General features: G+C 34.7%; 1 protein-coding gene across 7 annotated transcripts in view; it reads right to left on the reverse strand.

Annotated features, from left to right (window-relative positions):
• HERC4 (HECT and RLD domain containing E3 ubiquitin protein ligase 4) overlaps positions 1–16,108 on the reverse strand; it is a 127,608-nt gene that overhangs the window by 93,132 nt on the left and 18,368 nt on the right. For all 7 annotated transcript variants that reach the window (XM_027530872.1, XM_027530875.1, XM_027530873.1 and 4 more), the window contains exon 3: positions 2,254–2,413. In XM_027530872.1, coding sequence (XP_027386673.1) covers positions 2,254–2,413 — 160 coding nt within the window. The remainder of the gene's footprint in view (positions 1–2,253; positions 2,414–16,108) is intronic.

The following is a 16,108-nucleotide window of genomic DNA, read 5'->3' on the forward strand; positions in this document are numbered from 1 at the left end:
TTCCCTTTAAAATATGAAGTACCAGTAAAAATTTATATGTATGTATACATATGTGTGTGTCACAACAGATCCAAATCAGATTAGCCCAATGAAAAACTGAGAAAGTTCAACAGGAAAGATGCCCTTATACACAGTTTAAAACTAGTAAGACGTTCAGTAAATACATAAACAGAGACGTTTAAATCAAAGGACTCAATTAAGATCTCTTACAGGTCCCCATTCAGGTTCATAAAAGAGCAAAGTTACAAATAACAGGATTATTGGGCAACCTTCAAATAAACTGTCACATAATAAAATTTTCTCATCTTTCTCTCTTTACTAAGCATCTATGGATTACTGTCTCTTAGACCAGAACTGAACAGAAAAAAAAAAAAAAAAGGAAAATTCAGTGGAGTGAAAAATATTGGAAACTAGACAGCCTTGTTGTGAATCATGGTTTTGAAAATAAGGACTTAGAAAACCTAATATCTAACTCTCTTTTCATACTAAAAACACAAAGTTCTTAAAAATCTTAAATAAAAAATCCCATTCTACAATAATTACTTATGGAAGGAAATAAAGGCAGTAGAGAATGTGACAAATGTGAGATCACTCTGTTCCTATGAATGCTTTGCATTTTGTAGCCAGCAGCCATTTGGCTGCAAATTAACATTTTCTAAAAGAAATCAAAATTGAAATGACTAAAAAAATTCAATTTACTTAGCTTAAGGAAAAAACTCTCTCTCCCAACAGCACCATCATTAAAGAGGCACTAAAAGCATAACGGGAAATGTGTTTGCTATTTAATTGTTATTACAGAAGAAACAAAAGGAAGAAATTTGTTTGGGGAGTTTTGCAGAATTTGATTACAGGTTAAAGAAAACACATTAATGAGACATATCCCAAAGTCTCAACAGACAGCTCATTACTAGAACAAATATAAAGCATCAAACTAAAGATGAAAAAAATATTTTAATATGCTAAAACAAAACAAATATTTCAAATGTATACTTTTTAAGTTTTTTAACAGACATACACACACATATATACATATATATACATTTGATAAAAAAAATATGGGCTTGCTGAAGGAACTAGCTACCATCCCTATTTAAAAAAAAAAAAAATCATTTCTAATGATAAGAGCTCTGTTCTGTTTTTTTTTGTTTGTTTTGTGGTTGTTTTTGGTTTTTTATACCAGGTAACTTAAGGGATCTTAGTTCCCTGACCAGGGATTGAACCTGTGCCCTTAGCAATGAAAGCATGGAGTCCTCACTGGACTGCCAGACAATTCCCTCCTGTTCTGAAATGTATTATTTCCTGTGCTCCAATTTCTTATCCTAGTAGTTATCTATTTCTTAAGCCAGGGCAAACATTAATAATGTTAAATTAAAAACAAAATAGTGCACTGGGACGACCCAGAGGGATGGTATGGGGAGGGAGGAGGGAGGAGGGTTCAGGATAAAAAAAAAACAAACAAAATATCTAAATGTGTATATTATAAAAATGCTACTTGGAATAAATCTAAAATGAGTACAATATCTTGGTTCCCTAGAGTTCTCTTTTACTCCTGTAACTATTACCAGGAGAAAAAACATAAAGAGTTTAAGGAGACAAGAATTTGTATAATTTTAAACACTAAGGATGAGTTAGTGTATTAATTATGTACCCAAAAGAACTGGATATTTTTCTTTAAACCTTTATGTTCAGGATTACAGTTTTTAGTATTAAAGCAATGGTGATGCCCTATATAATTCTGTAAAACTACAATATTGATGAAGCACTGCTTATTTTTAAACTCTGAAATAATTCTATGATGAATCAGTGGTTAGCATAAATTAAACTGTGGTCAGTGCTATGTAAAAATGTAGAAAGTGAATTATTCTTTTTACTCTAAGCATGTGGGACTTCAACATTCAATAAAAACAATAAAGACAAAAAAAAAAACAAGAGAAAAAAACAATCAACCAATATTTAATGGTTTAGTCTTAATCCACTTAAAAATTTCAGTGAGAGAAAATTTATAATAAAGTGTGCATTCTCTACCCTTTATCTTTGCAAACATACATAATCTGGGAGAAATATGAAATATACAAAAAACAGTATTCAATCCAAACTAAAGGCAAGCACCTACCCAATAAATGCCTTTAGAGCTTAAAGGGGAGAAGTAATTGTATGTCAGCTCTTAAAAGCCCAGTAGTAAGCAGAATGATTTAGATAACAAATTTATTATAAAAGATTGTTAAAGACCCCTTTGTCGGTCACCTTTGTTACCTGGGTACTCTGATACATTCCTCTGATCCTAGCAGGCCAAGTTGTCCATCAGAATCGAGACCCCAAGCATACACCTGGCCCTTGTCATTTAGTGCTAATGTATGAGCTTCTCCACATGAAACAGCTACAATATTTTGGGCATCCAGGGCAACAACCTGCTCTACAGAAATCAGAAACAGAGACATTACATTCTAGTTTTAAACCTCCAGTAAGAATAAAACTACAGTCTTCATCTTGTACAAAAAAGCTAAGGAAATGCTGAAATACAGACTGTAATTTAGTTATTCTACAAAACCTAACAAATACATTCCACACAAAACTCTCACTGTAGTAAATACAGATATATGTCACAGGGCATAATCAACTCAGATTATTAAGTAACTTAAATATTTGGGAGAAGAAATTAAAGGTGTATAAAAATTTTCTCGGGAATTGGTCTTCACTCAAAACCATTACCAATAAAAGGAGTACAGCTGAAAAGGAATCATTTGAATAAATTGGCTGTTTTTTAACAATAAAACCATAACCAACATATGTATTACCATATGGGATACTACTATGAAGTGATTCTGAAACAAATGAAATAATCTGAATTAGCAATTTCTAATAGGAAACAAATTCTTTACAGATCTCATAAATAAAGTATCTACTAGATATGCTGAGGAGAGAACTGAAAGGCAATGTGACTATAACAAACAGATTTCAGTTTATGAGCTGCTATTTTAATGTGAAAGATATAAAAACTCCACATGTGGTTAAAATATGTTCAAGTTTTAAATCAGAAATTAATTTAAAATATTGGCCCTCTTAAGACTGTCAATAGCCATTGACAAACCAGTAAAGAAAATGAAATTGCTTCCTTAGTCTCTTTAAGATGTGCATTATAGGTTTTTTACTAGTATACAAGTTTTTTTAAAGACATCATTAAAAATTAACCTCTTAAAAAAATTAACCTTTTTTAGCCTAATAATAAAGCTATGTCTTCTACAAACTCAAAGTGTCTTTTTGCAGAGCTGCTAAAACTGAACCAATAAGAGCTTCCTCAGAAACATAATTTTAGCTCAGTGTACAAATACAGCTGTTCAATAATAAGAGATTACATCACAGAGGTTTGAATCCCTAAGTAACAGAGAAATTCAAATTGCATCTGCATTACTTATTCTGCATTTTGGGGTGGGAAGTCAGCCCTTAGAGAGCCTTAAGAATTTGTATAACTCTAATGATATGTCTTTTTAAGTACTTACCTTACAATACTATGAATTCATAATTCATGAAGTTGATAAATAGTACATGGAAATTCACTATATGAATCTCTCACTTTTTTGTGTATATTTTATATATATACAAGTTTTTATAAAATTATATTGCAGAAACATACGAAAACAAAACATAACATATATAACATACTGCCCCTTCTCCCAAAAACACAAAAGGACTTAAAAGTATGTTATTTATTTACATCAAAACACTCCCATAAATCTTAATTATGAAGAAAGAAGTAAAATGCAAAAGATCTATTAATCTTTCACAGAGGACCCCGAAATGAATCAATGTCTCTCCAGAACAATCCTCAAAGGAGATGGAATAAAGAGCAAAAAATGAGAGGATGATAAGAAGGATGAGTAAGACTGGTTGGTTCAACAATATAGGAAGGGCACTTAAATTTGTTATCAATTGCTATAAAATCAAAGACACCAAAAATCCAAGAAACAAAGAAGACACAATCATTCATGCCAAATATTAATATTTACTGTATACTTCTTGTGCTCTAAGTACTAGAGAAAGATAAATAAAACAGAGTTCTAGTCCTCAAGGAGTTTACAGTCTATAGAAAAACAAGTGGGGTAAGGATCTTATTAAAGGCAAAGCTAAAGATATACAAAAGGCACCAGGGGAACATGAAATACTTTTAAAAGATACTAGGAAGAATTTTGGAAGACACTGACACTAAGTTAAGTATGTGAGGAAAGAGAAAGAGATGCCACGTATCTGTTAAAGAAAATTCAAATTACTTCTTCAAATATAGCAAAACAAACTAAAAGCAAACTGAAACAACTGATTTAAAAAAAAAAAAGAGGGAAAACGTAGTTGATATGTCGAATAAAAACATAACCTCCCTAATATTTAAAGACTAAACAGGAGGAGGGGGGAGCAGAAGCTCAGTGAAAAAATGGGCAAAAGATATGAACTGACTGTCCACACAGAAAGAACAGAAACAGCTCTTAATCCTATGAAAAGATGTCAAATTCATTGATGAGAGAAATGAAAATTCAAACTAAGCTGAGAAGTTAACAATACACTAACTTGGAAAATTCATAAAGCCATAAACTGTATAATTTGTATACTTCTCTATCTGATTACAAAAGTTTACATTTATCAAAAGAATGAGAAGACAAGCCACTGACTGGAGAAATTATCTGCAAAAGACACACCTATAAAAGACTGACAACCCTTCCCCCAAAATAGATCTATATATTAAATGTTCTTAGAACTCATCAATAAGAAAACCACCCAATTAAAAAATAGTGCAAATGACCTGAAATAACACCACACCAAGAAGACATAAACATGGCAAGTAATTACCTACCAACAGAGAATTGCAAATTTAAATGAGCTACCATTATCAGCCTATTAAAATGGTCAAAACCCAAAACACTGACAATACCAAATGCTGGTGAGGATATAGAGCAACAGTAGCTCTCATTCACTGATGATGGACATGCAAATGGTACAGATACTCTGGAAAACCGTTTGGCAGTTTCTCACAAAACAAACCATACCATTACATGATCCAGCAATTGTGCTCTTTCACATTTACCCAAAGGAGCTTAAAATTTATGTCCACACAAAACCCTGCACATGGATGTTTATAGCATCTTTATTCTTTCCAAAACTTGGAAGTAACCAAAATGTCCTTCAGTAAGTGAATGAATAAACTGTGGTATATCCAGACAGTGGAATATTTTTCAGTGCTAAAGAAATGAGTTATCAAGCCATAAAAACACATGGAGACGTAAATGCATATTACTAAGTGAAAGAAGCCAATCTGAAAAGGCTACAAAATGTATGCTCCTACCATATGACATTTTGGAAAAGGTAAACTCTGGAGACAGTAAGAACATTACTGGCTGCTTGGGTTTAAAGGGAGGAAGGGACGAACAGGTAAAGCAGAGGGCATTTTTAGGGTACTGAAACTATTCTGTATGGTACTATTACTATTCTGTACAATACTAAGTGAGCTTCCCTGGTGGTTTAGATGGTAAAGAATCCGGCTGCAATGCAGGAGACCCAGGTTCAATCCCTGGGTCAGGAAGATCCCCTGGAAGAGGGCATGGCAACCCACTCCAGTATTCTTGCCTAGAGAATTCCATGGACAGAGGAGCCTGGCGGGCTCATTTCATTATACAGTCGTCAAACCCATCAAATGTACAACACAGACAATGTTACAGTAAACTATGAGTGTGGATGATATGATGTGTCAATGTAGTACACTAATGGTTAAGAAACGTACCCCTGTGGTACAGGCTGTGGATACTGTGTGTGTGTTAGGGGGGGCGGGGGGGGAAGGGTTGTATATGTATAGTATAGAGTACCTGGGAACTCTCTGGACTTACTGCTCAGTTTTGCTGTGAACTTAAAACTGCTCTTACAAAGTAATTTTTTTTTAAAAAGCTTATTTATAAAAACACACATTCACCAAGACAACATTTTTCATCTCATAAAATTCAAAAGTCAGATAACAATCTGTTGGGGGGAAATGCACTCTTGTATATTCATAGTGGAAGTACAAAATAGAACCACCTTTATAAAAAAAAAAAGTGTCAAAACCTAACAAAACATACACAATTACCTTTTGGTTCCAGATCTAGTCCATTCTGAAGGAGATCAGCCCTGGGATTTCTTTGGAAGGAATGATGCTAAAGCTGAAACTCCAGTACTTTGGCCACCTCATGCGAAGAGTTGACTCATTGGAAAAGACTCTGATGCTGGGAGGGATTGGGGGCAGGAGGAGAAGGGGACGCCAGAGGATGAGATGGCTGGATGGCATCACTGACTCGATGGACGTTGAGTCTCAGTGAACTCCGGGAGTTGGTGATGGACAGGGAGGCCTGGCGTGCTGCGATTCATGGGGTCGAAAAGAGTCGGACACGACTGAGCGACTGATCTGATCTGATCCAGATCTAGCCTACAGATACGTCTGTGTACTAAAGGGCAGCAGAATATGCCAACTCAAAATACGCCATTTCGGCATAAGGATCATTTTGAACTGAAGGCCACTAAGAAGAAAAGCTCTCTGCTCTCCTTCAATGTGCCTAAAAGCAGGACATAAACCTTTAGAGGTGTCCTACCTTTCCTCTCTACCAGGAAGGATAGGAGTTAATCACTGGAAACAGCTCTAGACCCTTATCAGCTGAGACAGCAACAGTACAAACTATGTAACAAACTACTCAATAGCCCTATCTTTCTTAAGTTTCCCCACACATTTACCTCCCCCAAATTGCCAACCCAGAAACTCAAAAAGCTGTTTTCATCTTGTTACTTCTCTATTTATTGTTCTTTTAAGATGCCATATAAGCCCATGTGCCACCATCCCTTTGAGTTACTCATTACTGAGTGCTAATGCATGCGAACACAAGGCAATACACTTATTTTGCTTTTCTCCTTGTTGATCTGTCCTTTGTCTATATAGGCCCCAGCTGGAGAATCTAGTGTACATGTATGCGTCGCTTCAGTTGTGTCTGACTCTTTGTGACCCCATGGACTGTAGCCTGCCAGGCTCCTCTGTCCATGGAACTCTCCAGGCAAGGTACAGATTCTTCAACCGGAATGAATCGCCATGTCCTCCTCCAGGGGATGTTCCTGACCCAGGGATCAAAAATGAGTCTCTCATGTCTCCTACATTGGCAGGCGGGTTTTTGTTTTTGTTTTTACCACTAGCGCCACCTGGGAAGCATACAAATATACAAATATGCATGTGTGTGAATGTGTGTTTTTACATATATCTGCAGTACTGTATAAAATAACAAAAGACTGGAAATATTCCAAATATCCATCAATAAAGAATTTTGTCCACACATTGGGATTCTACGCTCTGAAAAATAAAGAGGAAATGCTACAAGCTGATGTGGAAAGATCTCAAGGGTATATTATCAAAGGAGGAAAAAAATCAAGATGTGAAATAATATACATGATTTGTTATTTTCTGTCACCTTTACCTATGTTTATTATAGCTACAGGGGATGTGGATACAGAGGGAAATAGGGTGGTCAAATATAAGAGCAAAGCTTCTCAATGTGTATTTATATGATTTTGATTTCTGAACCACATGAATATATTCTCTATTCAAATTTGAATAATTTTAAAAATTAAACATTAAAGAAAATAATTAAAGCAATGTATAAAAACCAATGTTTTCACTAAAATTTAACTGAGCTCTTTAAGATTTCTCTACATACTAAAAACTCAAGATAAATAACTTTGGTTCTCTTAGAATTTGAGCCCATCAAATTACTAAGATACCTATTTTGAGTATAAATAACTATTATATGCCTTGGGAAAAGTACTTAACACAGGCTTTTCAGACAACAAATATACAAACTGATAAGTTCTGTGTACGATTTTTAAAAATTACTTTTTCTTCCCAAATGGCCAATCAAAATTAAAAGGCTCAACCATTTTTCCCCAGTATGCTAGAAAAGTCAGATCAATGTTAAACTGAGACATTCACATTCAGGACAAATTCTGGTTGAATGCTTGAAACCAGATGGCCTGCAAAGAGAATCAATGATAAGCAAGAATAAAGGGGAAATAAATAAATCCAACAAAACAAACCAAAAAATTCACTAGAAAATCTGGCTTGATGTCTTGTATGAGAAAAAAAAACAAACAACTCATACCAAACCTAAACAGTTAACATTTGTTGTGTTTATTATATACTAGGTACTATGGAGCCTGGTGGGCTACAGTCCATGGGGTAGCTAAGAGTCAGACACGACTGAGTGACTTCACTTTCACTTTTCACTTTCATGCACTGGAGAAGGAAATGGCAACCCACTCCAGTGTTCTTGCCTGGAGAATCCCAGGGATGGGGGAGCCTGATGGGCTGCTGTCTATGAGGTCGCACAGAGTCGGACACGACTGAAGCGACTTAGCAGCAGCAGCAGCATGCTAACTCTGTTCAAGTTTTAATCACCAAGGTATTGCAAACATTTGCCTTTCAACAAGGCCAAAGAACACAGAAAAGGGAGGAAAAAGTGAGAATTATATTCACTTTAATTTAGGCTGAGTATGGAAATATAAGGAGGATATATAAGAAGACAGAAAACAAAAGAAAAAACTGTCAAGCCCATTAAAAAAACTATTATTCCTTTGATAAATGGGAGCTACAGGAAGATGTTAGAATTATGAACATAGGATGCTAAACTTGCTGGGAAAGGTTTAAAGTAGCACAGGGTTATTACAATTGACTATAATTCAGAAATAAGGTATTTTTTTTTAAAATACGAATTCATACAGATAAAAATACATGGCAAAATGTTGGCCACTGTGCTATTCCTTCAACTTTTCTTTATGCTTCAAAATGTTCACAGAAAAATTTAAGAAACGTAACACTGCTCATATCAGTATTTATAGTTCACAATATTTCTCTTTAAGAAAAGAAAAAAGGACCATTTAGTTTGGGGAGGCAGAAAAAGGCAAAGAAAACTTAAAAGAATAGGAGACTGTCTTGAGAAAAGCAGAAAAAAAATATTTTCAAAGACAGGATCAAAAACAAAAAAGATAAAGCACTAAAGAGAAGTAACATATCCATCCGGTAAATACTGTCAGGCAGATATACTCCACATACAAATCTAACAAGTCCTAGCTCATTGTTACTTCTGGTTCTTCTTACACTTGCCCTGTTAAAATGCAGCATTTCTGAAAACTGATGGTGCATCATTTCATTAAAGAGAAAAAGGCCATCTTTGCGCCATAAATCCAAAACACTGTCATTCTTAGATTTATAAAAATTAAAATGTTTAACCTTATGCCAGTTTTCATTTGTACATCATTTTGCTGCACAAACATCATAAAAGAAGAAAGAATATGGTTGCACATCCTTTTAGCAAAAGGTTCAGGTTCTTATTGTAAAACGTTACGTGATAAAATCCTTCCATCTGAGTAACTAGGAACAACCTATTTCCTTTGGGATCTAACAAACATGTTCATCAATTCCTGAGTTTGTGAAAATTCATGTAGAATATCATCTCCAGAATTCACTCTTTTACGAGTTCATTTATATGATCGATTTCACCATATTCATACAGTGGTGTATCTACATTTACCTTCTGATCTGTCCTGTAATTATGTACATGTTCCTCTGTCAGTTTTCTTCTCTTTGCCATTATGGACAGAAAAAAAATTTTTTTTTTCATTCTCAACTGTGGCTAATGAAACATACAAAAAGAGAAAAATAAAAAATGACAAAAACTGACTCCAAACTTCTTTCATATTTTCTTGAAAGATAATTTAAAACTCTGCACAATATATGAAAAAAAAAAAGCTAAATATGATGGTTTATTTCACCACTGCACTACCCTTATAAGAAATCCCACCACTGTTCCACTTGTAATTTTCTTTGGTCTAGTTGGGAATACAGATTCTTATTATTCACAGTAGTTATGTTTCATAAAGTCACCACAAATACTTATTTAGTCAATACTGAATCACTGCCCCTAGGGAAAATATAAGATTAGGGTGCTACAAGTCTCCAAGTCTCTTATCACAACACTTTATCAATCATTCATAACCTTGTTTTGTGTTTCCATTTAAAGACATCTTAATTAATATACATTTGTAATCCATTAACACTGAATTCACTGCCAAAACACTGTAAACTCATGCCTCAATGAATTTTTTCCAAGCTTCTTGTGCCTAGGGAACACTAGACAAAACCTGAGCAGTATGCACAGGGGCCATTTTAAACAGTAAAATTGCCCAAGAAAAGGTACAAAAATGCAAAAAATGTGGCACTAAATATACTGCAAAAAGGACATATTGTAACAGGAAGGCAAAGCACTGCTTTGTTGAACCTCGGCTGGGAAGCTACTTGTATTTTGCAGCTCTGCATGTGCATGTCCAGGAATCACCATGAAAAGCTCCATGAGTACTGACCAACCGTGATCCATTCTGATTTAATAACATAAACACTTCTTCCTAGACAACCAATCACAAGATATACAAGATGGTCTATTAAGAGTCTTTTGCTAAATGGGTTTTAACCTGATAACAGCAGCTTCCCCAATAGCTCAGTTGGTAAAGAATCCTGGGTTGGGAAGATCGGCTGGAGAAGGGATAGGCTACCCACTCCAGTATTCTTGGGCTTCCCTTGTGGCTCAGCTGGTAAAGAATCTGCCTGCAATGAGGGAGACCTGGGTTCAATCCCTGGGTTGGTAAAATCCCCTGGAGAAGGAAAACGCTACCCACTTCAGGATTCTGGCCTGGAGAATACCGGACAGAGTCAGACACCACTGAGCAACTTTCACTTTCAAGATATAATCACCAATAGCATGCTCTGAGAACCTTGAAACCATGCAAACAGTAAGTAAAAAATGAGTTGTGTTTTGGTTATAAAGGTAATACTATGGAAAACCCATTAGTAACATATTCATAACAAACTTCTCTTTAAAGTTGCATCTTATTCAAAATTCTAAAACAGCTATTTAAAGGAAAATACATTATCATGTTACTCTGTATCCTCTTTCATCTACAGACTTCAAAATCTTGCTATGGGATAAACTGGGTTACCCCAAAATTCATATGCTGACAGTCATAATCCACAGTATCCAAGAATGTGACCTTATTTGGGAAAGTGGTCATCAAGGCTGTAATCGGTTAAGATGAGGTCTGATGGGAGCAGGGTAGGCCCCTAATCTGACTTGTGTCCTAACAAAAGTGGAACCAACCCTACTTGACACCTTGATATTCAATTTCCACCCTCCAGAACTGTGCTAATATATTTCTGTTACTTAAGCCACCCAGGTTGTGATATTTTGTTTCGCAGCCCAAACAAATACACTTACCTAAATATTTTTGGGTTCAAAACATTCCTGTCAAGTTAGCCAAGTAGCACCATCTGTATTTTAAAAGTGGTCCACAGAAATAAACAACTTATTCTAAATAATTCAATCACAGATAAACTTGATTTTGAAATTTAAAGTTTCTATTAATAGTTCAAATTACATTATTTTCATGCCAAACAATTTTTCAAAGTTGGCAAAAGACACTTCTCTAAGCAATCTTTAAATACAAGTGCAAGGGGGAAAAAAAGCCTTTGAGAGAGCAAGTTGGCAATATGTATTACAATTCTAAACATGCATGCCCTCTGACCCCCAAACTTTCCTTTTGGGAAACAACAGGAAATAACGTGATTTCCAGTAACAGGTACATAAATAAATATGGAATATCCATGTAACACAAACTGGTGCTTCTATTAAAATACATGTCTATATAGTACAACATGAAAAGATAAAAACATATTAAATGAAAATGCAAACCACAGCATTTTATGTAATGTGTACAGGACTATGTATTTTAATACAGGTATAAAGTTATGAAAATATAAAAAATAGTAGTAGTCAGTTTTAGGATTCAGGGGAAAAAGTGGCTTCTACTTTTTAAAACACTTCTGTAACTTCTAAAAACTTATAGAAATGTATTAGAAAAAAAGAATTAGAAAAAAAGTAATTAGAAAAAAATAATTTTTTAAGATATCTGAAGTCCCCAAATTATAAATGACCCAAACCCCATAGGGACAACTGTCCTCTGTTTCCCAAAATCAAAATACTAGGGAAATAACTAACACAGACTGATAAATTTTCTTCCCTAAGAGACAGTAGTAAAGTATTATATTTAAAATGTGATATATAGTTAAGTTAAATGCTACTCACAAAAATTTGTCCTGAGCTTTGTGGAACCAATAAAGCAAGAGAGCCAAACAAGCCAGGGTAGATAATGGGTGGAAATAAATTCTAATATGCAAATGTAAAACTTCAATGAATTTTTTTATAGAAAATGTTACAAAGGTAAAATATAATTATTGATAGAATATTATACTTAGGTATAATGTGTTTTAAAGACTGGTTTGAAAACCTATTTATGACATGCAGCAGTATTTCCATGAGCAAAGAAAAATTTAGCTTTTAAAAACAATTCATTTATAAATCAGGGACTATCTGGTATAAAAAGTACAATTACTAAGCATGACCAAAGGCCACAGTTAATCTCAACTCTTAATATGGTATATGAATTGAATGAAGTCTTATGTGTATACATATTTTTTTTTTACTTTTTTTTTTTTAATTTTATTTTATTTTTAAACTTTACAATATTGTATTAGTTTTGCCAAATATCGAAATGAATCCGCTATATTTTTAATTAAAAAAAAAATGAATTCAACTGAATTTGCAAAGCTGTCAATGTTTTATACACAGAACAAAAATCCTGGTTGATGTTTAATGCTCAAGCTTTCAGGGTCTAAAAAACAATAGTTATGAATAGCAAAAAGCACAGTCATATTAATAACAATTACAAAACTGGAGGTCAGAAGGATATACTTGGTAAAAAGCTAATTTTAAGAACCTCCATTTCAATTACTCAGTAAATGTTTAATTCAGTTAGAGCTTAAGTTTCAAAAGCCTCTGCCTACCATGCTTCACTATTTGCTATATAGATTTTCCCCTTCCCTCCTGAATAACTCAAAACTCCAACTAAAGCAATGCAAAGCACACTTAATATCTATCTCTAGAAATTTAATGTTCACAAAATGCTATACAATGAAATTTAAAAGGTAATGCATAATTCCATTCGTATATAAAAATATGTCACACACAGCCCAGTATACGTGCAGAGAAAAGACTGTGAAAATAGGGTTTCCCTGGTGGCTCAGTGGTAAAGAATCCACCTGCCAATGCAAGAGACAAAGATTCAATCCCTGGTCTGGGAAGATTCCAGAGGACAACTTGGGCCAAAGGACAACCGGGCCCGTGTGCCACAGCAACTGAGCAAGTGGCTACAGAGCCCAGGAGCTGTAACTACTGAGCCCACGTGTCAAAACAACTGAATCCAGAATACTCTAGAGCCCATGCTCTGTAACAAGAACAGCCACCGCAATGAGAAGCCTGTGCACCAAAACTAGAGAGTAGCCCCCTGCTCACCTCAACTAGAGAAAAGCCCAAGCATCAACACTCAGCACAGCCAGATAAATCAAAAATATTTAAAATAAAAAAGACTGAGTAAAGAAATACTAAATTGTCAACACTGATTATCTACCAGTGGTTTTCTTTCTTTCATGGTTCTTCAACTGTTTAACTGAACAAGTGAAAGTGAGTTGATGTATTTTATGATTGTGATTTTTTTAAAAGATGAAGACATTAACTACTTGGGATTAGTGAATAACACCAATAAATAATTTAAAATGCTTTTTTTACTTTAATAAATAATGATATTGCTAATTGTGTGACAGAGCTAACAAATTACCAAATGGCTACTTCACTAAAGGCATGTTATTTCCCTACTCCTAAAGTAAAACTGTTCATTGACACTTTTTAAAGGATCACTAATATAATCATATAATGATCATAAAATATGAAAAATTAAGAATAAAATAAAGCCTAAATGTAAAATATTTAATGAAAATGCTTATTCTCTAAAATTATTACTGATAATTATCAATAGGAATTTGGAATGGTACAACTCATCATCATGAAAACATTTTAGTAAGTTTTCTGATAAAATCAAAATATACAGTAACTTACATGTCTTAACTGACAGTACACAGTAATATTCATATGGAGATGTAACTATATTAAAAAATTCTTTATAATGGATATGTTTACAAATCCATACCCCTTTTATGCATTCTTATCTACATACAGGTATACAGTTAACATACACAGAGAACCTATTATGTGCCTGGCACTGTGCTAAGCACTTTATTTAATCTCATTTAATCCTCATAACATGATAAGGCAGGTGTACCATCATCCCTACTTCAAAGGCACTAAGACATAAACATTTCCCTATTGAACAACTTGTACTTTTGCTTATAATACTTAAACAACAAGGTTATGTTTTAATAACTTACTTTCAAAATATACTTAAAACTGTAAAAGTACTAGGGCTTCACAACATTTTTTCTTCAGGATTCCTTTCCGGATGGCTAGGAACTGCTGAAATTAATTGCCTTGAAGCAGAAAGAAGCAAAACTAAAATACAAAGATTACAATTAGAAAAAAAAAAAAGACTCCAATATAAATATATCAACCAAATAGCTGTTTTAATCTCTTTACAAGACCAGCAAGAATGAACTCTCAAAATATACTGGCAGTCCAGGTTCAATGCACGATACTGGATGCTTGGGGCTAGTGCACTGGGACGACCCAGAGGGATGGTATGGGGAGGGAGGAGGGAGGAGGGTTCAGGATGGGGAGCACATGTATACCTGTGATGGATTCATTTTGATATTTGGCAAAACTAATACAATTATGTAAAGTTTAAAAATAAAATAAAATTAAAAAAAAATATATATATACTGGCAGATTTTTTTGTTCTGTTTTCTTAGATTCTTTCTTGTATATTTCAAATTTATTCACCTCAGAGACAATTAACTGTATTTTCTTACTTTATTCTTGTTGATGACATAGGAAAGGTGGGGGGAGGGTTTTACAGACACCAAAAGAGTTAAACCCTCTCAGAACTGGCCAATTCCTAAAGATAACTTGCCTACCAAAATGCCTTTCATACAGAAACTGACCAAACCAGAGATTATTCCACCAACTATATCCTTATCTAATTCTCACACACCAAACCAGAATTTCCCCTACCTTAAATCATCCCAGAACCAGGTACCAGGAAATAAGAAACCTATCCTACAGAACAAAGCCTGGAAGAATTAATCAAATTAGTCAATTCTTAACTATTTATTCTGTCCAGTTTGCCTCTCCCTGGAAAACCTCAATAAAGGCCACGGTCTTACGATTTCCCCTGAGCTCTTTTCTGCCTCCTGATTACCGTGGTATCTTCCTCCTCAGCTCTGTGTGGCACGCAGTGACCTCCTCTCTCTAGAATCAGTGAGCATAATCAACTTCTTCGGAGCCTCATTCTCATTACCCCTTACAGCCACAATGACTTTACCTTACCACTTCCAACATGTACATTCTTAGAACAGGTATAAACTTTAAACTTTTCATTATAAAGTAGCTGATGACCACAAACTTACCAAAACAAGAGTCTTAACTGTAACTTTCCTCCCTTTCTATGGCACATCCAACAAAATGGTCATCGTGTTCATTCAACACCTTGTGTTTCTTCTGTGATAAAGATATGTAAGACAAGGTGTTTAACAGGCAGTAACTGACATGGTAGAGAAGACTTACCCAAATAATTACATAATATGAAGTTAGCAATGCAACTTACTAACTTACTGAATGACAGAGAACTGTACTAGATACTGTGCAAAATATATGACTTAAGTTCTTATACGACACACCAGAGAGATGTAGGAGAAGGCACTTGATCTGGGCAATATTCCAGACAGAAACAGAAATATGCCTTAGAAAGATTAAAGATGGATGGATTGGAATGGGGAGATCAGGTAGAAAGCTACTGCCACAGTTCTTGCATAGACTGCTGCTGCTGCTAAGTCACTTCAGTCATGTCCGACTCTGTGCGACCCCATAGACGGTAGCCCACCAGGCTCCCCCGTCCCTGGGATTCTCCAGGCAAAGAACACTGGAGTGGGTTGCCATTTCCTTCTCCAATGCAAGAAAGTGAAAAGTGAAGGTGAAGTTGCTCAGTCGTGTCCGACTCTCAGCGA

This window comes from Bos indicus x Bos taurus, chromosome 28, assembly GCF_003369695.1.
Source record: "Bos indicus x Bos taurus breed Angus x Brahman F1 hybrid chromosome 28, Bos_hybrid_MaternalHap_v2.0, whole genome shotgun sequence".
In the NCBI taxonomy this organism is placed as follows: Eukaryota; Metazoa; Chordata; class Mammalia; order Artiodactyla; family Bovidae; genus Bos; species Bos indicus x Bos taurus.